Source organism: Micrasema longulum, unplaced genomic scaffold (assembly GCF_059751315.1).
Source record: "Micrasema longulum isolate JH-2025_06_02 unplaced genomic scaffold, ASM5975131v1 h1tg002529l, whole genome shotgun sequence".
Classification (NCBI taxonomy): domain Eukaryota; kingdom Metazoa; phylum Arthropoda; class Insecta; order Trichoptera; family Brachycentridae; genus Micrasema; species Micrasema longulum.
This window is the reverse complement of record NW_028279670.1, coordinates 64,257-88,696: the sequence shown is the minus strand read 5'-3', so window position 1 is coordinate 88,696 and position 24,440 is coordinate 64,257. Positions and strand designations below refer to the sequence as shown.

General features: G+C 30.1%; 1 protein-coding gene across 2 annotated transcripts; it reads right to left on the bottom strand.

The window, feature by feature from the left end:
- Positions 1-2,143: 2,143 nt before the first annotated feature.
- LOC148272014 (glutathione S-transferase 1-like) lies at positions 2,144-23,233 on the bottom strand. 2 transcript variants are annotated; one of them, XM_088240619.1, is made up of 6 exons: positions 22,986-23,233; positions 14,683-14,854; positions 12,155-12,213; positions 8,379-8,520; positions 5,950-6,114; positions 2,144-3,677 (listed from the first exon to the last, which is right to left on the bottom strand). In XM_088240619.1, the coding sequence occupies exons 1-6, from the start codon at positions 23,120-23,122 to the stop codon at positions 3,525-3,527; spliced, it is 828 nt and encodes a 275-aa protein (XP_088096745.1). In that variant the 5' UTR covers positions 23,123-23,233; the 3' UTR covers positions 2,144-3,524. The 2 variants fall into 2 exon arrangements, with proteins under 2 accessions (XP_088096745.1, XP_088096746.1); XM_088240620.1 differs by lacking the exon at positions 22,986-23,233 and adding an exon at positions 16,463-16,807.
- Positions 23,234-24,440: the final 1,207 nt, after the last annotated feature.

The window sequence follows — 24,440 nt, the reverse complement described above, 5'->3', positions numbered from 1 at the left end:
AGCTAGATAGAAGTAAAATGGATTGTCTCATTCGCCCAAACCAACATTGAATCAACTACTCCACAAGTGTATAGCTTATGTTAGGTTTGTATTCTTTCATTGTGCGTTTTGTAATATAAATAGTATAGATGTACATAAATTAATTATAAACTTAAATACGTAGTGTTTAAAACTGTCTGAACATTTTCTTAATTATCTCTGTTTATTGAGATAGTTTTTTTTGTTTATTCTCATCCGTAAACATATTTTTAAAAAAAAAGTATATTGATATGTGTTTTCGGAATGGATAAACCCCGGTGAGGTCACATTATGTTCATTATTAATTATAGTTTGTAAGATAAAAAATATGAATAAATAAATTAATAAAATGTGAACAATAACGCTTCAATAAATAGACACGTTTCAAGTACGTAATATATTCGTATGGTATTTCAATTGGTAGGTAATAGGCTTACTTGCATCTCTTTCTCGCATAAATAGGTACTTTTACATTAATCGTGATTTGCTGTATCTTTTGTTTGTCGAAATTGTTAAGATAAAACCAGATAATTTCAATATCTTAAATGGAAATAGTAAAGAAATAACTTGTCTATTTATTGTAACTCAGTAAATGCTAGCTTTGAGAATATATTTTAACTTACTGCGGTGCTGTAAACCTGTAATTGGCGTATTTGTATTTTTTTTGTTTTTCATACATAAAAATAAAGCTGTTGGTTATCCGAATAAAGAAAAAAATATTTTTTATATCAATAGAGAATGTATGCCTATCTAAAAGTTGCAAAAAATTTAGGTTAAAATAATTTATTAGGAATCAAAGAAAAAACAATCTTTTATGCTACCAATAAATACATTACGTCGCTTTGAGTGGGCTGCAATGAAAACGAAAGTAATCTAAATTTAAGCAGCTGGTTTATTTAAATAATATATATCGACCCACGTTATAATTTATCCGTAGAGTAAATAATTGTCGGTGGATAAATTTGTATGAACAAATAAGGCTATAGTATAAAAATACCGACCAAAGATAACAAAAGTTCTGGAACAATTAGTATTCGGGCTAATAATAAGGAAATATCACATTTTTTACAATTTTAAAGTAAAAGGGTCCATGAAATTCTGCCGAGTAAAAAAAGTATCCTTTGAATTCCCGCAAAAACAGTCAATGCGGTGGCCACGCCCCTAATAATCCACAATTCGTGCTAATTTTGAACTGTTTTTATAACTGTTAAAATTTTTATAGAACATAGTCACGAATCTTGACGTCACAATTATCAATGCCTAACATGACTTTTTTTTCTAGGGACCTATTTTTTAATTTCTGTTTTTTTAAGTTGTGCATAAAAATATTTATCCATTTAATTTTATTGAGCTCAGTATTCAGGCGCATCAAAGAGTGAGTTGAGAATTTTGAATAGGACTAGAAGGTCGGATTTACTTCGACGGTCTTGAAGAGAAGATATATTTAAGGTAGTTTCTAACTCATTATACGTCTCTGGATAAGCCCAACCTCCAGCCGATCTTTCTTAAAAATCAATGTTGAACTGATTCCATATTTTTGATGTTAACATCATAATCCGAGACTGGATAACAGAAGAATACTCTAGGTGCGGGCGAACTAGGGAACATGATAGAGTTCAAAAGGGTTTTGGTATTTTTAAAGTCAGTTGTGCTTCTGTTAATAAATCCAACTAGTTTTAAGGATTTATAGATAACATGTTCAATATGAATTGTGAAAGAATGTTTCGTGTCAAGTATATTATCTAAATCTCGTTTACTAGACACAGATGATTTTATTTCATCGTTCAGTGAGTAGTCGTACATGATTGTATTTTCCAGACGAAAAAATCTCATAACCTTGCACTTGCTTAATGATGTAGATTGAAGAATGAGCACCAGGTGCTAGAGGACAGTGAATCAGATTGTAATAGTGAACAATCGGAAGGGCTGTCAATCTGTTTGAGAATTTTAGTGTCGTCAGCAAACAGCCAAATTGATGAAGTAAGAAAAACATTTTTTAGATCATTGATGAACAGATTAAATAGCAAATGAGCAAGGCAAGCACCCTGTGGTACACCTGAAGATATATTAATGCTGTTTGAGATGGTATGAAGTCAAAAATATAAAATAAAACAATACATTACTAGTGAAATTGACTTTATTTGTGATCATTGTGCTTACAAATTTAACATATTTTGTGTAACGTGACTTAAATTAGTTTGTATTTTTAATCATTATAAAATTTTAATGGTATTTTTTCATTTCTGAATTCCTCCTTTAAATAATCAGCGTTAATTAACAAATAACAAGTTTGTCATAACTGCTGGTATTAAGTTTGTATGTTTGTAAATCTAAAGTGTTACATAGTATTCTCGTAATTATTTGGTTTTTCAAAAATTTTTTTTTACAAATATTAAAACTGCATTGCTCACATTTGAATTTAAAACATTAGCAGAAACGAATCATATAAATAAACGATGGAGGTGGTGTTATTTATCAATCTAAAAAACGTACATGTGGTCTTTAATTGTTTAATTTTTCTTATTTTGATTAAATTAAATATAATTTTACGATTATGTTTCGAATAAATAAAAAAAAACATGTTTTTTATGTATATTCGAAACTATATGACTTTCAATTACTAAATAAATATAACACTTTAAGTAATTTTTCAAGCACAAGAGCTTGTCTCTTTTTTGGAAAGTAAATTTTAACATTAGAAAATTACAACTAAGTTTATAATTATATATTTTTTTCTTTTTTTTTTCTTTTATAGATTGTATTATTTATTTATTTATACATCAACGGTTCAGAGAACCTTTTACAAAAAATAAATGTGTACAGAAATAATCACAGCAATAAACATGTATTACATAGTTTGAAATAATAGAATAATTAAAACTAAAACATTTAGGGAACATACAATACAAAAAACAAAAAGTAAAAAAGAAACAAAAAATCTCTAAATAAAATATAACAATAACCACGAGAAAATCTTATGTTAAAATATAATGTAGGTATATATCATTTTTAATTCATTTCCATACCTTGTTTTATGTTTATTTTATAGTTTTTTGAAACTTTTTTACACCCTTTTAATTTGTAATATATCATAATTTTTATTTTGCCTTTGTGAATAATGTTAAAATTTAAAATTTAAAAACGTATCCAAATGAATATTGTTATCCGCATGTTCCTAAATGAGTTTTTTTTTTCAAAAACTCCTTAGGAATATCATATAAAATTAGGTTTGTATAAAATATTTTTAATTAAAATTAAAATTAAAAGAATTGTAATAACAAAAAAAAAAAACATAAATCATTTATTATAATTAATTAAAATAAAATTATAGAAATTAATACAGTTTTAAAATATAGTCATTTTAACAAGACTTCGATAATATCGAATAAAAATTCTAATATTTTTTAATCTTTCAACATGATTAGAATTTACTTGTTTTATTCTCAAAATACATGAATCAATTTTAACGTTTCCCCATGTTAACAATTTATATTTCGACTCTTTGTCTAACTCGATTCCTTTTTATTTTTATAGAAACCCGCTATGATGTTAGCGCCAGCTTGGTTGATTTCTTCATATCCGTGTGGTGCGAGAGCGTCCTTTGTTCTTGCATACCAAGCAGAAACATTGGGATAAGATTTCAAGTCGAATCCGAAAACCTAAAACAATATTGAGAAATACAGTAAATTATAATATTAACACTGTCTTGTGAAAATGTGTCAAAACGACCTGTTTTTATACCAGTTCATTTCAAAGTATTTTCTGAAAAAATATTACAAGATTAGAGTTAATGACTCAAAGTAAACATTTCAGAACATTACGCTCGTCATTCTCTAGCAATCTTAAAACTCTGCAATAATTTACGGTCTGAAAACGTCAAGTCGGTCTGTTATTGCCCAAAACCAGATTTATTTAGACTAAAACCCTCTTATGCGAAAAAAAATGCACAGGAAGGAAAAAGGCTGCAAAAATTAGAAATCTCAAAAATTAATATGACGAAAAAGATATTCTAATTAAGGAGTAAAATATAATATTACAAAAAATATGGATGTGGTTTGATGAATTGCGATGGCATGTTTGGATTCAGCGGGCGAAATTACAAAAAAAATCAGCGAGAAAACTCCCTGTAACAAAATCATGGTCAACCAGTGTAATTAGCATTATTAATAACCATTTTCAAAAACGGCCACAATAAAAAAAAAAATGCTAAATAGGTGAAGCATTCACGTCTCATTTTACGCTTATACACGGTTTTCCAGTGCCATACTGCGAAACTTCAGAGGACATTTTTTTATGACGTACTTTAAAAAATATTTTCTTTTTTTTTTTGAAAATCGCTCATTAAAAAAAATGTGATTAAAAACGTATTTGACCAATGAAGCGATACGCACTGGATGCAGACCAAGAAACGAACCGGGTAGGGGAGGAGTAGGGGTTTGTAGAAGAAATGCAATCCGTGACATTAAGGATTGTGTGCGCTTTGCAATTTATATTAACTAATTTTTTTCATTAAAAAAAACAAGGCCGCTAAGAAAAAATTGTTATGATTTTAAAAATAGTTTAACATAAGGAATGTTTCTCTGAAGTTTCACAGTCTGGCCTTAAAACACCGAATTTATTGTGTGTGTATTATAATGTATTATAACATATAGGTACAATAATCCAGATATTTATTTTGTAGATTTTTTTTCTTATTTATAAAACATTTAATACAAAAATTACATATTATATTCCCAGGAGTTATTAGAACTCATTTGGGACCGTACATAAGAAAAAACATTTTTTTGACAATACATAATATCATACAAATTAATACATCCGAAATAAAAGAAACCATTATTGTATAAAAAACATAAAACACCATCTTAAATAAACTACATTAATAATTGTCACTATCAAAAAAATTTAAGAAATATTTTTTAATTGCGACACTTCTGGATTTTTTTTTCAGTTTTTCGGGTCTTACCTCATCAGACAGTTTATTATATTCGGAATAGCTAATATTTTCCAAGGAACTACTGCCAAACTTTGTTGAGTGAAACTTAGACACATGAAGATTCCCTGAATAACGCGTATTGTAATTATGAATATTATGACCAAATGTGTATTTTAAATTTGAGTGAGCAGAAAAGTTGATGATATTTAAAATAGTATTGGTTATTTCATGCAGTGGCATTACTTTGAAAGGAAGTATCTTTGTTTGTCGGTAGATATCCTTGACATGGGAATCCCGTTTAAGTCTAAGAATGTTTCTTAGAGCTCTGTTCTGAAAAACTTGTATTTCCGAGATCAGATTTTCGCTGGCAAAATCCCATATGCATGATAAATAAGATAGGTGAGAATGAATCAAAGCGTAGTAGACGGCAAACAAAACGGAATGAGGAAGCAAACCTCGAAGTCTATGCAATACGCCAGTTGCTATTTTCTATTTTACATGCTCAAATTTGAAGCTCCATGAAAGTTTGGAGTCAATAAATAGTCCCAAGTATTTAGTTACATTGGTCTTTTCAATATAGCTAGTTCCGAGAGAAATATTGATATTTAAGTCCTGTTTGTTCCCAAAAATCATGTTACATGTTTCTTTAACATTTAAACTTAATTTATTTAATCTCATCCAGTCAGCTAGACTATTGAAATCTGTCTCTATTATGTTTTCAAGTTTTTTCAGGTTACGATTATGATTAAAAATAAAAGTATCATCGGCGTACAATTGAACAGTACCCCTTATTTTTTACCATTAGATTTAGATTCTAATTACCGTTACATGTCTAGATACTTTCAGCATTTACCCAACACCCTTCTTATTTGGGCATAGTTCAATGAATATCGGGCATCGAGACATTGACTTTGTATGAAGAATAAAATTTCTTAAAGACTGCATATTTTTTTGCAGTTAATAATTTATTTTTTTTTACTGAGGAAGGCACTTACGTCAATGTTAGAAATGGTGACAACCAATGTAATGTCAGCAATGGTAAGATGATTTCCGGCCACGAATTTCTGTCCATCCAAAAAAATGTTCAACCAACCAACAGCTTCCTGAAGCTTTTTTAAGTTTTCGGGAGTCTGAACGGTACCATGGAATATAAACGATAGCTAAAAAAAAAGATTTATATGTAGTCCACATTTTATACGAATAAGTTAAGACTAATTTTAGGTTTAATGATTAAAGTAAGTTAATGCTATGTTAAGTTTTTTATCTAAATTAATTACAACAACAAATATCCACTAAGTCAGCATAAAATTTAATTATTCTGACTTGAAAAGTGTTAAATACAATGAAAACTTTATGTAGTTATGCAGAAAGCAACCAGTCCACAGTAAAAATAAAAAAAAATATTGGTGTTATCGGTGCAGTAAAGGTTAATTTTATGTTTTGCTAAAAACAGCCAGGGCGTTTTCACACAAAAACTGTAATAAGCACCTTCTGAAAATGGCGTCGATCACAAAAACGGCATTTCTCAATTTGCAAATAACCACCCACAGCACTTGAAAGATCTTACGGTTCTTTAAATTTATTAAAAATGGTCCAAAACATAATTGAATTCTTCTTTGTAATATAAAAAAAAACTAATGTCTTCATTGTTTATCATTTGTCAAAGTCAAAAACATTCCAAGTGTTCTGTACATTTGATTCTTCACTATTTTCACAAAGGTGCTATTATTTCCCAACTTTAATGGCTGGCTGCTTTCTGCATAACTTGGTTGATGTTTTTTATCTCACAAAATTTAATGAACAAAATATTTTTTTAACTAAATTTTATTATGCATGTATTGTTTTTTATTTAATTTATTAGTTTTTTTAAAATAAAACATACATACAATTTTTTTTTTTTTTTTAGTTATAACGCATCCCAATCTCTATGAGGCCGAGGGCCCTGTTTTGAGTAAATAATTCATTCAAATGAATCTCACCCGCATAAATAAAGGTTCTAGCTCTTTAACTTCACAAACATCAACAGATAAAAGAATTGAAGGAATATGTATGTTCAAATACGGGCAGAATGGTGAATGTTACACAGTGTGAAAAGTGGCCACTTAAACCAGCCAATGACAGGTCATTAGCCCTGTAGACTCCTAGACTTCTATATTACCTTCTCTGTTGTAATGTGTTAATATTAACAGCTCCCCAGGAAGTTCAATCCAGTCCTTGTTTTCAAAAATTTGGTCAAACTAAAAATATTTTTGAATTTGAATTTGATTTTTCTTGACATCACACCATACCACCTACTCATTTTCAAATGATTTTATTTATTTTGGAAGTATTTTTTTTTTTTTAAATGGGTTAAAAATAATATCGTTATATGGTCGCTTCGTTGAGACGTGTAGGAAACACAAAGAAACAAACGAAAACACTTTTACATTCATAATATTAGTATGGATATGAATATAACTAACTTATAAATATACTTTTGTACATATTAAGTTGTGACCATAGAATTAACAATAGTCCAGAAACCGCATAAGCACATCAAACAGAAGGCGACTCAACTACTCATAAATGAGTAGGTTTACGCTTTGACTAATTAGTTTCTTTGTAGACGTCGCTCAGTACGCAACACCTGATTCGAATTTAACCATGCAGTGTTGTGTCCTTTTGAAGTGTTGAAATACTGCTAGGATCTTAAAGAAACAGGATGCAATCACATTTCATGTGTAATTAGCTAATGAATGTGGATATAACAAATGCATAACTGAAAAATTAAATTATTTTTCCATCTGTCAGATTGCCGAAAAAACAAAATGAAAATTTCGTTAGTGTTGCCGGGGTAGTAAATTTTTTTACCCTACTTTGCTCATGTAATGAGAGAATTAATAAAAATTGAATCTCGGATTTAAAACGCCGTGGTGGACATTTGAACGACATTATATTTAAAACATCAAATATTATTTAGCATGATATAAAAGTATACGTTTTGTGTCAAATAAAATTTGTTTTATATTTTAAGTTCAAAGTTCATGAATTCAATTACTCTTATTAAATGACCCTTTATTTATCTAATATGTTGTGTCAATCAATGTTTTCGCGTGCACAATAAAATTTAAATTAACAGATTGCTTTTTTTTTTACCTTACATTTGTGTTGTGATTTTTTTTTCCCCATCAATCAACAGTACCCGGCGACTTAACGTATGTGCGCGGTGAAAGAGTGTCTAAGTAGGGGAATTATTGACACAGTCCGATGTATTCAAATATGATTCTACTCTTCTTCTGGACTATTCTTAATTCTATGGTTGTGACACAAAGCGTCAAAAAAAATAAAACCATTCTCATGTTAAGTTGAAAAAAATCACATGCGTCGTTGATCTACGATCATGTCGATTTCAACGTCCATCCGTTTGCTATCTTTGCTAACTTACGTAATAATCAATAACTCGCTGGTACAGTGTTCCAATGTCGAAGAGCATCCTTTGATCTACAAGAGCTCGGGATTGAGGATCCTTAGGGTAAAGAGTATCGTCCTTTCCATATTGGTTTGCCATGTAAGCCAAAATAGCACGACTGAAAAAGAAAAAAAGAGTTATAACATTTTGAAAGTCCAAAAATGATTTTTTTACTGCGATGTCTATATTTATTTATTAATTTACACGCCCTACGGGCACATTAGTATGTAAATTTAGTAAAAATTAAAGATAAAATAAGAAACACTAAATGATACAATAATAAGTAAAAATAAAGAAATGTACCAACATAGGTATATGGGGACATAGAAAAGTATTTGATAAATTTACATATGAAAGCATACACATGCGTATGCATATATTTATACATATAAGTTTATACATTATTATAGAGATACATGAGAATAAAAAAATAGTAAATAAAGAACAATATTAAGAAATTTTACACAAATTAATTTATAGCCTTTTGAATACTTAACCTATATTTATATAGACAGACAAAATATATCAACTTTACCATACTCGTTACCTAGCCGGTGTAGTCTAGGTATTGGTGAATTGTAATGATAATCATGACTACCGGGAGATTAGAAAAATAACGTTAGCTACCGAGTATTTCGAACAGGTACTTTTAAGCTGATAACACTAGTTAATTCCAGGACGTCCAATACGCCATTTGCTATTTTATATAAATTAAATAAATCATTTATAATGCTTATTTTACAAAAAGTTGACATATTTAGTGTACATAATAAATTTCCGTAATCAATATTTTCAGTGGGTATATTAAGTTCGTTTTTGATAAATTTAAGGAATTTACGTTATACTCTTTCTAACTTAAAAATATGAAAATTGTAATAGGGTGACCAAATTGTTGAACTGAATTCTAAATTACTTCTAACTAAGGCAGTAAATAGAACGATGAGGGTAGTGATGGAATTAAAATCCTTTACAGTTCGCTGCAAATATAAAGAGAACTCGTGATGTAACTTAGACAAGTAAATTAAAATAGCAAAAATTAGAAGATCGATAAGTTCATGCTTTTACCAGGTGAGACAGATTAGATGCATCCGCAAAAATTTGCCAGTTGATGCCACCCGTCAATTAATAAATGCGTTTGTAGTATCTAGAGTCCATTATTGTAATTGCTTTGTAGATCTACCAATGAATAAAATGACTCGCCTACAGTCTGTATTGAATGCCGCAGCGAGACTTATTTTTGGAATATCTAATTGCAGTCATATCACTTTACTACTTCGAAAATTACACTAGCTACGTTTTCCACAGAGGGCGAAATACAAACTCTGTTGTCTATGTATAAGTCATTGCACAACTCTGCTCCAGAATATCTAAGAGAACTCTGCATTCCAGATGAATTTGCTGACAGACGTCTTACGCTTAGATCAGCTACATCTACGTTGAGAGGAAAAGTCATTAAACCTCTACGCAAACAGCGCACTAAATTCGGTGAAAGCTCATTTGCGATCGTAGGCCTTACTGCTGAGAATGCTCTCCCAACAGAAATGCGAAACTGTAAGAGTGATGCTTTGGAAAAAACTTAAAACCCACTTGTTCTCTAAAACATTTGGATAAATCCTTAGCAATTTACAAAGTGCAATGTTTTTCTTAAATTACAAATTTAAAAAGTTAAAATTAAATTTATTTAAAGTTTATATTTGAAGCACTAACTTTATGGTTATTCATTATAATAAAATAATTAGAACAACTTTATTTTTAACCACTAATTAAAAAAAAAAAATTCCACCTGCCGGTTTCAAAGCAAACAAGCTTTTTCGTCAAGGTTTACGTAACTAATTAATTAATTCCTGTTTAATTTTTATCGTGTTCACTAAATACTTCACGTGGACCCAATAAATCAAGTACTATTTTCCTTACAAGGGTGGTAATTTGATGTCAATATTTTCGAAGCTAGACAGGAGAGAACTAAAAGAAATATTGTTTATTTAGTTATTAATTATTTTTTCTTATTATGACGAGGAAGCTTGTTTGCTTTGAAACCGGTCGGTGGAAAAAAAAATAAATTAAAAATTAGTGGTTAAAAATAAAGTTGTTTAATTTATTTAAAAAAACTTATTTCTTTATATACTCACTTTGTAAAGCGCCCTTGAAGTATTATATCAAAAATATTAATACCATCAAAACTTCAAGAATACGCTTATTCTATTTAGTCTCTATTCTACAGGATTTATATTGACCATATCGAGTCTGTCCAACACCATTTTTTAAGAAAAGTGGCTTGGTTGCTCGGATTACAAAAGGGTTATTATTTCTTTTTTGAAATAGAGCAATCTCTAAATCTGTCTTCATTGGAGAAACGTAGAACTGAGATGGACCTCATATGCATTTTTAAAATACTTAATGCTATAAGTGATGTCCCATCTCTGCTGCAATCAATTTCTTTTCATGTTCCCAACCATGTCACCAGGAGTCAAAATCTGCTATTTATTAAATCTTCTAAGATCAATTTTTGTTTTTATGTCCCAATGTCCAGAATGTATAGATTAGTCAGTTCATCACACGACTTGGAATTCTATGGAATAGATCTTCCGGGTTTTCGTAGATCTTTTCGCGTTTAAAACAGTGTGCGATGAAGTTGGATTGGCATGGTTTAGCTCAAAGTCTTATGTCTTTCGTGTTTATGAATATATTTTATACCATTATTGTTTTGCTCTTGTTTGCCTTTGCTAAATAATTTTGTGTTCTTTTTGTTCAGTTTCTTGTATTTATGTTTCTTTATGTAACTGTTGTAATTGGCTTAGGCCGTAAATATGATAAATAAATAAAACGAAAATGGCGCTTTATAAGTTTTCTATTATAATAAAAAGAAGTTATTTTTTTGGATTGTAGTAAGTTAAAAAAAACAAGACAGTTAATTATGTTCTTTAAATTATTATATTGCACAATGTCTGGTTAATATTTGATACAATACATAATATCGCTAAATAATCGGGTTGTGGTCCTGTGACTAGTGTCTCGGACTCACAGACCAAAGGTCTGTGGTTCGAATCCCACTCTGCCCCAACTTGATTCCCATTTTCTAATAGTGAGTTATTTACAACTCGTTGAAAATGGCCCTCAAAATTAAATATTTGGGTAAATCATAAGAACGCAAATATTTATTTTCCTTTTGAAAAAAAAAAAAAAGGAAAGAAGTATAACAGCGTATATCAATAGCTTTTTATAGTTTCTAGATACAGTTGTGCAACAGAGATGTTACTTAAAGCTATGGTTTCCGAGTGCGGTTCTATCATCTAATGGCCGTTATGTAGTGGTGGATGACGTCATTAATCCGCCCTTTCCGGTAATGTAACCGGTGTTCAGAATTGCACTTAATTAATTTATATCTCAGCAATTACTATTATTTTTTATAATCTTTTAATTAAGCTTAACACCTAAGAAAAAATATATTACATCACATATTTCGGTGTATTAGACAATTTAAATTAAATTAATTGTCTATCAGGATCTACGAAAATGATAAAATATCGAGTACCCTGAGAAAAATATATAAAACGTTCATTTAAGAGATATGCTATTAAATTAGATCACTAAACAAGACACATATATAATTTTAATGAAATAAAAAGAGACATTGATTATCAGGCGATATTTCATAACCTCAGTTTACCTACGGTTAATTTACGGTAATCTAAGGTAATTCAAAAATCATTTTGATTTCATTTTGATTAATATATTAAATATTGACAACTTACCTTTCAATTATAACGAAACCGTTATCATCCATCACAGGAATCGTATGAAGTGGGTTTAACTGTAAATAAATTTAAAAAATATTACAATTTCCTTAACATTCTAATATTATTTTCATTATGTATTCAACAATAATCAATCCATATGCACTAGAAAAATCTGAAAATAACATTCACGGACTGGACTGCTATACACGTGTAAACCACGAGCTCACTGCGAGATAAGCCTATTTTACACCATGAAAATAATCCACACGGCGTGATAAAATAACAGAGAGTTGATTCATATTTATTGCGTTTTTATTGTTTTTATCGTAGAAATTAAGAATCTTCCTACTTAAACTTTATGTAACACGATGTTAGATCACTGCGCGTAAAGATTTTTTTTACCACAGCCTTTTAAGAGTTAAAGATGAGGTAATACTGTTCAGCAAACGCCCTATAATCTACAGAAATGCACTTAATCCTATCATTATCACAGGCATTTTTTTTTGTTTCCGTAATAAGTTAAAAGAATATAAATCCGCAATAGAGAGCTTTACGATATCTACCGAGCGCCCGATGTAATCAACTCCGTCAAGATGGGACGCTTGAGGTGGGCTGGCCATATAATTAGATTGGATGACGAAAACCCTATAAAACGCCTTACTGTCTCTGTGCCACACGGACGACGTCTTCGTGCAGGCCTAAAATGCGATAGATGGATTGCATCAGCGCGGATATGACAATGTTGGAAGTGGAGAATGGGAGAAGAAGGGCAGCAGACCGGCAAAGAGCAGAGAGGAGGAGACTCCTGGATTAATCCAAGGCTTACCCAGAGCTGTCGAGCTTATGATGATGATGAAACCGATGGGAATACTCATGTTCTTTAAAACGGTATGTGGAAAAAGGCACCTGAAGCGTGAGACTGATCACCATGCCTTTAATAGATGCTCAAGATACGCTTCATTTTATTTAACAATCCAAGGCTTTATGCACCATCGTGTATAGATAAGAGTTTGATGATGATGTTACTTGTCTAAAAACATACATCGCTGTAAATTTAAAGCCCCTATTTTAATCGTAAATCGCAATCAATTTAATTAACATTTATTGATTTTACTATTCAAATATTGCGATTGTACTTTTCTGCTCTCTGTTATTTTTAATTAGTTGATTTATTTGTTCAATTTAAAACCATAATTAACAGTGTTTTAATAAAGCTTCCCCAGAAGCGGCATTTCATTGTGACTGGTGGAACATTTGATTGCAGAATTAGACCAACTTTAAGTTGCCACTATGTTATCTGAATTCAAACAAAAGTAAATATATTTTTTAAACGGGTTTAAAAATTAAAACGCAGCTTATTAAGCAAGTCCATTACTATGAAAAATCAGATTTCTGACTGACTGAAAAATAGGATCACTTACAAGAGATCAAAGTCAGAATAGAGATGGCGCGAGACTGCTTTTTCAGGTTGCGTGAGATCCTTTGCCGTAGAAACTTCAATTTAGATCTCCGAATGCGCATTGTACGATGTTACGTCTTCTCAGTACTTTTTTACGGCGTCAAAACGTGAATTTTCTCACCCATACCACTACAAAAAAGATAAAAGCCTTTGGAATGTAATGCTACAGGAGAATATTAAAAATCTCCTGGGTGGACAGAGCCGATAAAAAAAGATAAAGAAGTACTGAAGACCATAAAAAAAGAAAACTTGAATAATTTGGGCATATGAGGGGAGGCGAAAAACAAAAAAACATTTTACAAGACATTTCACAGGGAAGGATTGAAGGAAGATGATGAAGGAATACACAATGCTCCAATACTAAAATAAGTGATTGAACATGTTAATTATTTACACTGATGTGTCATAATATATGTGCCCGGACGGATGAAAAAAAACAGTTCTGTATGTGACTACACCAGCGCCGCGATTACAATGGGAGGTTATCATTTATCTTAATGTTTATCTACTACGTAAAATTCGAATTTCAGTCGAAGATAATTTTGTTAATTTACCATTGTAATAGGGGCCCAGAATCTTTAACGGGTGTTTTAGAATCGATGGCCACTTCTGCGTAAAAATCCTGAAAACGGAAATCGCGTGGAAAAAGCTTCGCTTCGTCAGGTAGTTTTTGGCGTGTTAACCTATCATAGTTGAGGTTCTGGGTTCAATTTCTCGGAGGTTAAACATAAACTGTTTGTTTATAAGGTGGTTTTAAAATGAAATATATTTTCACTGTCCTTGGGTTGGCACCTGAAGCGGAAGACTGATCTTTTCCAATTCAGTATCTTATGTACCAGTGGGTGTAGATTAGGGTTTGATGATCACGATAGTTCAATTAACCATATTCTTATTGGCGCTTCTCTTCTAAGTTATATTATCATAAGTTTATTAATTAAAACTTTACCGTAAAAATCGTAGGTTAAACAAAAATAAATCCAAAATAAGTATTTCATAAACTGTAATTTTTGTAATATTTTTTTTTCTAGCAAATAAGTAATGTTTTTACAACAATTTATTTACTTTTTTTATATTTCTAACTGACCTTCAGAAATTCTTGCTTCATATTGTCACCTTCCATGATATTGCAAATCTTCAAGTTGAGGTCCAGTCCGATGACCTTGGCTCCCAGGAGTACAGCTCTGCAAGGGGCTGATGGTGGAACATAGTAAAGGTCGATGGGCATCTTGCTTGCTGCTACCTTTGCTGCGGCGTTGCTATAACAAGCAATAAACTTATCAATTAAATTAATTATTTTAACGCACTTATTTTTAGATAGTTGTGCAAATAAAATTTGAACACCGAGTTAAACCTAACTTATTAACAATATACAAACATAAATAATTTCTAAAATAAGACGCTCTATCTTCCTCTTATATTTTTTTTTTATAAAAAGAAATATTAGCGTTCTTATGATTTACCCAAACATTTCATTTTGAGGGCCATTTTCAACGAGTTGTAAATAACTCACTTTGAGAAAATGGGAATCGAGTTGGGGTAGAGTGGGATTCGAACCACGGACCTTTGGTCCGTGAGTCCGAGACACTAGCCACAGGACCACAACCCGATTTTATGCCTATATTGATGCTTGAATTGAATTACGAAATTATAAAAGAATTGAATTACAAATTTCAGATACATTATGTAATTTTTTTTAAGCCATGTATTATGAAAAATATAATTTTTATAATATTTTGATGTGTGTTAACTTTATTTATGTTTTTGTATATTTTATTTGTTTATTCATACAAAGAAAAAAATAATAACGTTTCCTCAACTCCACGAGGCCAAGAGTCCTGTGTTAAGTTGGGATACAATATAATGGAAAGTGGAAGCATGCATATTATGTAAGAATACTAAAAATAAAATAAAATCAAGTTAAACGTTAACTTTAAAAAACATCTGAACAACACGCTTAATAGTAACAATTTTTTGAGTTTGTTTGTTTGATAAATCCACCTGGTCTTAGAAGAATTATAACAATTGAAAAATATTTTCAGGCGTAGCCTAATATGTAGGTGTAGGTGCAATCATAAGAATCTCACCCGCAATAATAAAGGTTTCAGCTCTGCAACTTCACAAATGCCAACAGATGAAAGAATCGAATGAATATAAATGTTTAAATATAGGCAAAATGGTAAATGTTACCCAATGTGTAAAGTGGACACTTAAACCAGCCAATGACAGGTTATTAGCCCTGTGGATGCCTAGTATTCTATATTCCTTTCTATAAAGAGTCTTTCATCTTTGTTGTTATATGTAAACGCAAGTACATAAATATATGCAATGTCACGCAGCAGTTTTCTGCAATGATCTCTTCAGTTTGGCAAAATCCAAACCCGTACGCTTCTCGTAAAAATGGCCTGAGTTTTGGAGAACTTAATATGTTTATCTAGGAAATTAAACACTCTTGGAGCCACAAAATTATGTGTGTGTGTTATATTAGTTTATCAGAGTCCTGACTCAATACGGAACTTTCAAGCTAGTCGGGATGTGAAAATTATTAAATGTGCAATGTGGGAATTTTGTATAAATAAATAAATATATCTATAAAAGTTATGAACGACTTTTAAAGAATGGCTTAGAAAAATGAAAGTATTCGGTAAAAAATACGTAAATATTTTTATCGACATAAATACGAGTACCATTAGGAAACGGCCAAGAAATGATAATTTATTGTCAAAGTGAGGATTTTTTTTTATAAACAATACAAAATTAAAAGGTGATCCATACTCATACAGAATATAAAATGGCAACTTTGTGTGTGGTTACTTAAAAACGTAAAGTGCAGGGATTTTAATTAGGTGTTGATAGAAGAATCTAACTTTTGATTGGCCAGTTGTTGTTTGGCTTCTGCCGCTGTATCCATACACTGACCCAGTTTGAATTTTTTTCACACTTCTTATCTCATAATACTAAATTTCAAATAAAACATTATTTAATAAAACATAATATTTTGTAACAAATAAAATAAATAGAAAACTTAAATTGTTGCCTTTCGATACTATATTTTTAATCAAACAATATTAGTTGAAAGCGCAAGATTATACAAAACGTTTAAAGTTTCTTTGTTAAAATTGTTGCTGGAAGCTTAATGTAATTTATGATAGAAATAAAAGTTAAGTAATACCTAAATCCACAAATTTGGAATGACCAATGATCGGTTTTGCGACATCTTCGAGACTCGTATGTTTATTATTAAATAAAATGTATTTATACAAAAACAGCCATGTTAAAGATTTACTTAATTTGAAATCGTAGTAGAATTGAATTATATAACATTTTTAAAAATATTTGAAGCACCCATTTTGTGGTTTAATATAAAACCACATTTTTTTATTGACCCATTTCAAAGCTACATAAGCTTATTTATCAAGGTATAATTAAGTAATGAATTTTATATATTTAATTTTTTATTTTGAGTGGTTACTGAATATTTAATCTGAACATATGGATAATAAGACTTGACGTATTAGCTCGATTGGCTTAGATTTAATATTATTTAGTGAACACTGTCAAAAGAAAATACGATATGATTAGTTAATTAATTATACCTTTAAAAAGAAACTTGTGTATCTTTGACACCGGTTGGTAGAAAAATCAATAATATCTGTTTAAAAAAGTATTTTTTCATTTATTTTACTTAGATTGAATTTTTTAAATTAAAAAACTATTTAACACAGTTAAAACTCAAAAAAATAATTTTGAATTTTATTTTTTAAACCGGTTACTTGGATAGTAAAACTTTGTGAATAAATGCACCACTTGTCTTTTATTTCTATAATAAATTGCAAAGTTTTACTGAAAATTGAAGGTAAATACAAGTTGTATCAAAAATTTAAAAAAGCCATTTGCTCGATTACCGTTGTTTAAGGAATTCCTTATTTTCAGGAAGTGGCAAGTACGTAAATAATATTAACCACTTCCTTTTGCGTATTTTTTTTTTATCAGTAACAAGCTATTTTTAATCAGTGACTAATTTGAGATTAGAAAAGATATATATGTTCACTATAATTGATTGGCGTAAAAATAAAAACAGTAATTTTAAACAATCAGGTATTCTATAAAACTGACGCTTTGGTATTTTCCTTTATTTGTGTACTAAATAAAAGTAATCTTCAATCAGCGTATATATAAATGCGCACCTATGAACTCCGATATTGAAGGGTCAGAAATAACACCGATTTACGGGGCAACAGAGAAACGTGATATAAACTGATTTTAAAATCCCTTTGAAATTATTTCAGAAAACTCAATATGCCATGTAAGACCTGAAGCATAATTTACACTAATGTTTTTTTTATAAAATATAAATAGAATAGTCATTGAAAACACGTTTCAGAAATTTTTTAAAAAAATAAATCAACAATTAATTGGCACAAAAAAATTATGCGTGAAATCTGAATCACACTTTACGATTGACTTGCACTATTTATAAAAGTTGCAATTTAAGGACCAACCATTCTTAAATGAATAAATTCAGTAAAAAACGAATTAATTAATTCATTCATTATAACGCAAAGGTTGTGGGTATGTACATATTTGTTTTTGTTGAGCAGTATGTTTTTGAAATTGCCTTGTTTTATGAAGCACAAAAGTTTATTTTATATCATATGGTAATGAATTTAATAATTTGGCAATTTGACTAGATTGACAAAACGAAAAACAATTGTTTTATGGATAAAAATAATAAACGCAAATGAAAAAATTTAAATCACACTGGAAAATGCACGATCAATATTTTTGGAGTTTGAACTTGAAACCAATGCTAGAACACCCGTGAAACAAACTCAATAAATTAATTTGACTCATTGAATTAATTCCAAATAGCACACAAGAAGTTATGTTTTTTTAGGTGTGAAAAAAAACACAATAGGAAATGATTAACCCAAAAAAATAAAGATGGAATTTAAAAACAAACACTTGATTATTTTAAAGCACACAAAAGAAATAAATAAATATTGATTGTATTGTAAAGAGTGATCCACCCTTACCGCATGAAATACAAAACTTGAATGACCTGGAAACAAGTAAGCAGCGTATATATATTATATGAAGATAACCATAAAGTTATGACTACACTAAATCGACGCCGTACTTATATACCACTGTAAACGAAAATTTCACTTTTATCTAAAAAAAACCGTTCTTTTTTCCAAATAGAAATTTCACTCACCTATTTGAATATTTTAAAATACAGGTACTTACTTATCAGTTTTGGAATATAAAATAATTGAATGGAGATGTGCTAAGGACACATTTATCAAACAAATAGTAATGGCACAAAAAGCATTATAAAAAATTATCTTAAGAGTCCCAATCGGAACTAGCTCCCTCGGTATATTCGTAAGTCTTAATGTAACATCTGTTTAACAACTTTATGTAAAAGATCTGTTACTGTACGCACACAAACGTTATTCTCTACCTTCCATTACTCATTTCATAAATACAAGAGTTACTAGATACTCCACCCTGATGCTGCAAAAACAATTAAAAATTATAACAACCTTCTGTCAAAGAGGATTGACCTACTACTCAGTTAAAGTGTACAATCTACTTCCATTGTCCATAAGAACAATAAATAAGTACTTATAATATAAAATTCCCATAAAGAAATGGAAAGTGATGGTGGGTTGTGCACGGATCGATGAGTGGATCAAGCCGAATAAGTAAAAAATTGTGTTTTGTTTATGAAATTTGGTCTACAAGTCTGTATGAATTTGTTATGTTTCTTATGATTATTTTAGTTTATATTGCTCATTATGTTTAAAATGATGATACGTAAATTTATCACGTTTTAATTTTGTTGTTATGTTAAATAACTAATTTAAGACATGTTTTACTTATTGAAAAATATTTCCCTCGGCACGGGACACTCCAGTGAGGGAAAATTATTCTGTATAAAATAAATAATACAAACATTGCCAAGGCCATTTGGCCAAGGAAGGATAAAAACCGAGTGAACGTGGTTGAAATAAGATCTCTTCGACGAATGTGTGGGAAATCAATGGAAATCAAATCAAATCAAAACAGGGTTACGAATGATGTAATTGGCGAGAGTCAAGTATAATTGATAAGATTAAAAAAGGGTCTGAAATGGTTATGAACGACAAAAGAATGGTAAAAAATGTAAATATTGCGAAAATGAACGGTAACGTGAGATGAGGACGACCAATGAAGACGTGTCATGATCAGATAAACCAAAATCTTAAGTCTTCTCATGTCAAAAGCAGACATAACCGAAGGGCATGAATGACAAGATCTATGAATGTAAAAGAAGCTAGGAATATATGTAAGGCTATCCCCACGTCTATACGTGGGTGGCGGTCCATTATCTTTGCCTACCCTTACGGTGAAATGGCGCGATGGTAGTAGTAGTAGTAGTAGTGTTCATTAGGAACTTGCTTACGATATTTTTTTGAAAGGCAGTCAAAGAATATTGATTATTTTTATCCACACGCAACACTCAAAGGTGAAGATTTTCGTAAAATACAACACAATTTTTCATCAGTATTTGTAAGGGTATTTTGTTAGAATCAAGATAAGCCAGTTTCATGGTTTTTCTCAAAACAATAAATTTATTGTTGTTTCGTATTTGGTATATAATATTTTTTCATTGTTTTTACAGATTCGCTTAAGTTGAAAATAATTATAAATTATGTTATGTTTATTGTAATTTTCTGTTTTTTTTAATTATTTACTTTTTATTTTTCTGTAAACTTAGAAATGGTATTATTAAGGCAATAATATAAAATATTATGGAATGTTCTAACTTGACGCTCATTGGAATCAGGTCATCGATCCGCATATGCAAATAAAAGCATGCATTGTTTATGATTTAAATAACTAAAAGAAGGTTGTATAAGATAATTGAACCGGGTTGTGGTCTTGTGGCTAGTGTCTCGGACTCCCGTTGGTCCATACCAAAGGTCCGTGGTTCGAATCCTACTCTACCCCAACTTGATTCCCATTTTTAATAGTGAGTTATTTACAACTCGTTGAAAACGGCCCTCAAAATTAAATACTTGGGTAAATCATAAGAACGCAAATATTTTTTTTATTTTTTTTTTAAATAAACAATAACTGCAATGAAAAATTGCCAAGAACATATTTTTTAGTAACTATAAGAAAATATTTGTATACGTATAACTAATTTCGACTTTTCTATGTCTACCAATTTTGAGGCGTACGACAGTGATGGTGTCTTATGGGATTTTCACGTTAGGATAATTAATTTTATGACGAAAATACGTGAAACTGATGGACGAAAAAAAATCAGTAAGTCTTCAGAGTAAAAAAATTATGAAGATGACCACTGCAAAAGTAGACGAAACGTCGGAATGAATCTAACTTATACGGAGTTACCCAAAAAAGATGACACGTATTGAAAAAAGCCACCTTGAAAATCTATGTAATTTTAACTGTCTGTTTTTTATGGTGATAAAATTGATTGATTTAAAAATGTGTCAACATTTAAACACATATAAAATCAGCTAGTAGTCCTGTGGTGAGTGTTGCGGACTAATAGAATAGAGATCCGAGGTTCGAACCCAACTTGATTCCCATTTTCTAATAGTGAGGAATTTACAACTCTTTGAAAATGGGCCCCAAAATCTGAATATTGAGGTTAATCATAAGAAAACACACATTAAAAAAAAAAAAAATTACCAGGATATTCAGCTATAAGCAGAATTTCATGTTAAAGAGTGCGTAAAGTTGTCACTTGAACTAGCCAATGACAGGTGTTAACGAAAAGGCGGACTGTAAACGAAAAACGAATTTCATTCAGTTTTGTGATAGGAAAATATTTGAAAAAGGATAGGAACATGGAATGGATACCTACCTTTAATAAAATTAGAATATTCTTCAATATTGGGCACAAGATGACAAAATGCATTATAAAATGTAATAATGTTTTCAACGACGCGCGACGAATCCAACCATTTTTTATTAGATTTTATGTGAAGTGAAAAATGTCGTATTGTTTTTGTTCTAAATCCAAATCTTCCAATTTTGAATTTCTTCTATCTTGATGTTAGGTAGGTACCATAAAGATGGGTCGAGAAAAGGATGGGAAAGAAAGGTAATCGGCCAGGAATAGATAGTATCGACAACTGCTGTTATTTACTTAACAACAGGTCCTCCTGCAAAAATACATTTTTTCAAACTTACACTAGTTACAGAAAACATGACGGCAATGAAAATGCTTAGCAAATAAATATATTTAAAAAAAAATATTTTTATTTATTTAATTTATTTCAGGCGCCGTAGCCATGGCCAACTTTAAAACTAACGTCGCGGGTTCAATTTCCGCCAATGCAAGAAAAATTCCAAGAATGATTTTTCCCAATTGGTCTGGGTGTTGTGATGCATTATTCATAACTTCTTTATAAATCCTCTCTTTCACACCTGCTGACAGGCCTCTAGAAGAGAGGCTTAGCGAGTTATTATTATTTTTTTAATAAATAAAAACTCTAATCAATAATTGAATACGGTTCTTATTAGGTAATTTATATCAAAAACATATAAATATAAATACAGGTTATACAGAGCCAATATCAAATAATCTTAATGAGAAAAAAACTGGGAAACGAAGGTTAATAAAATTAGGCTGGTTACCGTAGCAACCAAAAAAATAACACTGGCACATTTAAATAGCGACCTAATGACACCTGTACCATAACAGCTGTTATAATGGTTTAATTCACACGGTCAATATAATATATAAACGTTCACATTTTCTGTATAGAAATATGTCCTAAATGAATGTATCATGAAAGATTTAATTATTAGAATCAATAAGGTAACATATTTAAAAATATGTTTTCCTATAAGAAAATTAGTGCTTTAAATATTCAATAAAGTTATTCATTCAATAAAAAAACAAAATGTTTTACAAAACTTCAATAATTTAAAATAAAATAATAAAAGAAAAAATATTTTTTAAATTATTGAACAAAAAAAGTTGTACAATTATATATTTTTGAAATACAGATACATTTGATATTTTAAGATTTTAGACATAATGTTTCTACCCCTCTACTGGAGCAGGGCGCTCTTGTTTAGATGGAGTAAGTTTAACAATTTACATACATACTTTATAATTTTTAAAAAAATAACAAAAAATACGTATCGTTAGAATAGCAAAATTTGATCAATGAATGATAGTTACAATGATGGAGGATTCATCAAATACTTCTTTAGTTTGGGTTTGAATACTTTATATTTTAAATACTTTTAATTTCAAAACGGATTTTTCTTTTGCTTTTAGTCGTTCAGAAGTCTGGTTAGATTTCACGCACAGAACTGTATTCGGACAAAAACTAACTAATTTAAACGCTAACATACCTTTCATTTGGTTCTATTTGCGAGCTATGTGCATTGTTTTTGTCAACTAAAGTGCTCATCGTCACAGGCTTACTGTGTTGGTCGTTTTTGGGTGTTTTACCCAAATCCATTGTCTTAGACGATTTTGAGTTACCCATTGTTTCAACTAAGCAAATGACTTAAGTTTCTTTAACTCACACCACTTTTGGCGGACACGGAAACTTTTCTAGGAATATAAAACACGATTAGCCACTACAGAGCTAAGTTATCACTGGCTGTTCACTTATTTTTATCAATGTAATGTATGTGATGACAATTTTCTTTTTGAGATAACAAACACATAATAATTTTGAGTGATTGCATCGCAGTATAGAGTGATTATTTATTCATTTTTATTTAATTAGTTACTGTCATATTATAAACATAAAATTATATATTTAAACGAATTTGTTTTGAATATCTAAATAAGGTTATTTACTCAGTTCTAAGCCAGTAAAAAAATATGTTTTAAAACGGTAATCAATAAATAGAAAAATAAATCATGTAATAAGACATAGTGAAAAACAAAGTAAAATACAAAGTTCAAAAACATTTGTAAAAAACACAGTAAAACACAAAATAAAAAGAAAACACATAGAAAACATATAGTAAATAGAAAATACTTAGTAAGAAACATAGTAAAATACATAATAAAAAATATATTTTAAAACCCCATAAATACGTAGTAAAAAACAAAATACAAAGAAAGAAACATAGGAAAAGACGGCAATTTACATAAATTTAAAATAAAATATGGTAAAATACATTGCAAAAAGAAAAACCACAAAATAAAAGCATAGTAAAAGATGTGAGAAATAAAAAAAAGTATGCCTATAGTAAAAACAAAGTAAAAAGTAATCAGGATTTTCAAAATTTAATCATATTTTATAATAGTAATTTTTATATTATAATAGTAATACTCGTAAATTTGATTTAATTAATTTGATTAATTTTGATTTGATTTGATTTTTTTTGCACCACAACAGGCCAGGAGGCCCAATTACAGTGGTGAATTACATCACAGAATCCCCAGGCTTGAGAAAAAACACATTGTAAATTTTGTGTTCTCACCGGGAATCAAACCCGGAACCTTCCGCGCGTGAGTCAAGCGTCTTGACCACTGCACTACAGAGGCCACCATATAATTATTGAAGAAAAAATAAACAAAAAAACAATCGACCCGCGCCGTTTCCCCGTGGAGTTAGGCAGAGAGGATAAAATGCTACATTAGTCTTTGAACACAAACTTCAATTCCATTCATACAATTATTCCGACTTTAGACGTGTTCCTCTGTAGTTTTTGTTGAATTGGTCATGCCATGTCTTTCTCGGTCTTATTCGTTTTCGACATTCATCAACATTTACATCGTGACTTATTTTAGCCGCCCTTCTTTCGCTGTCCAATCGCTCTGATTGTCCAAACTAAAGCAGCATTTCT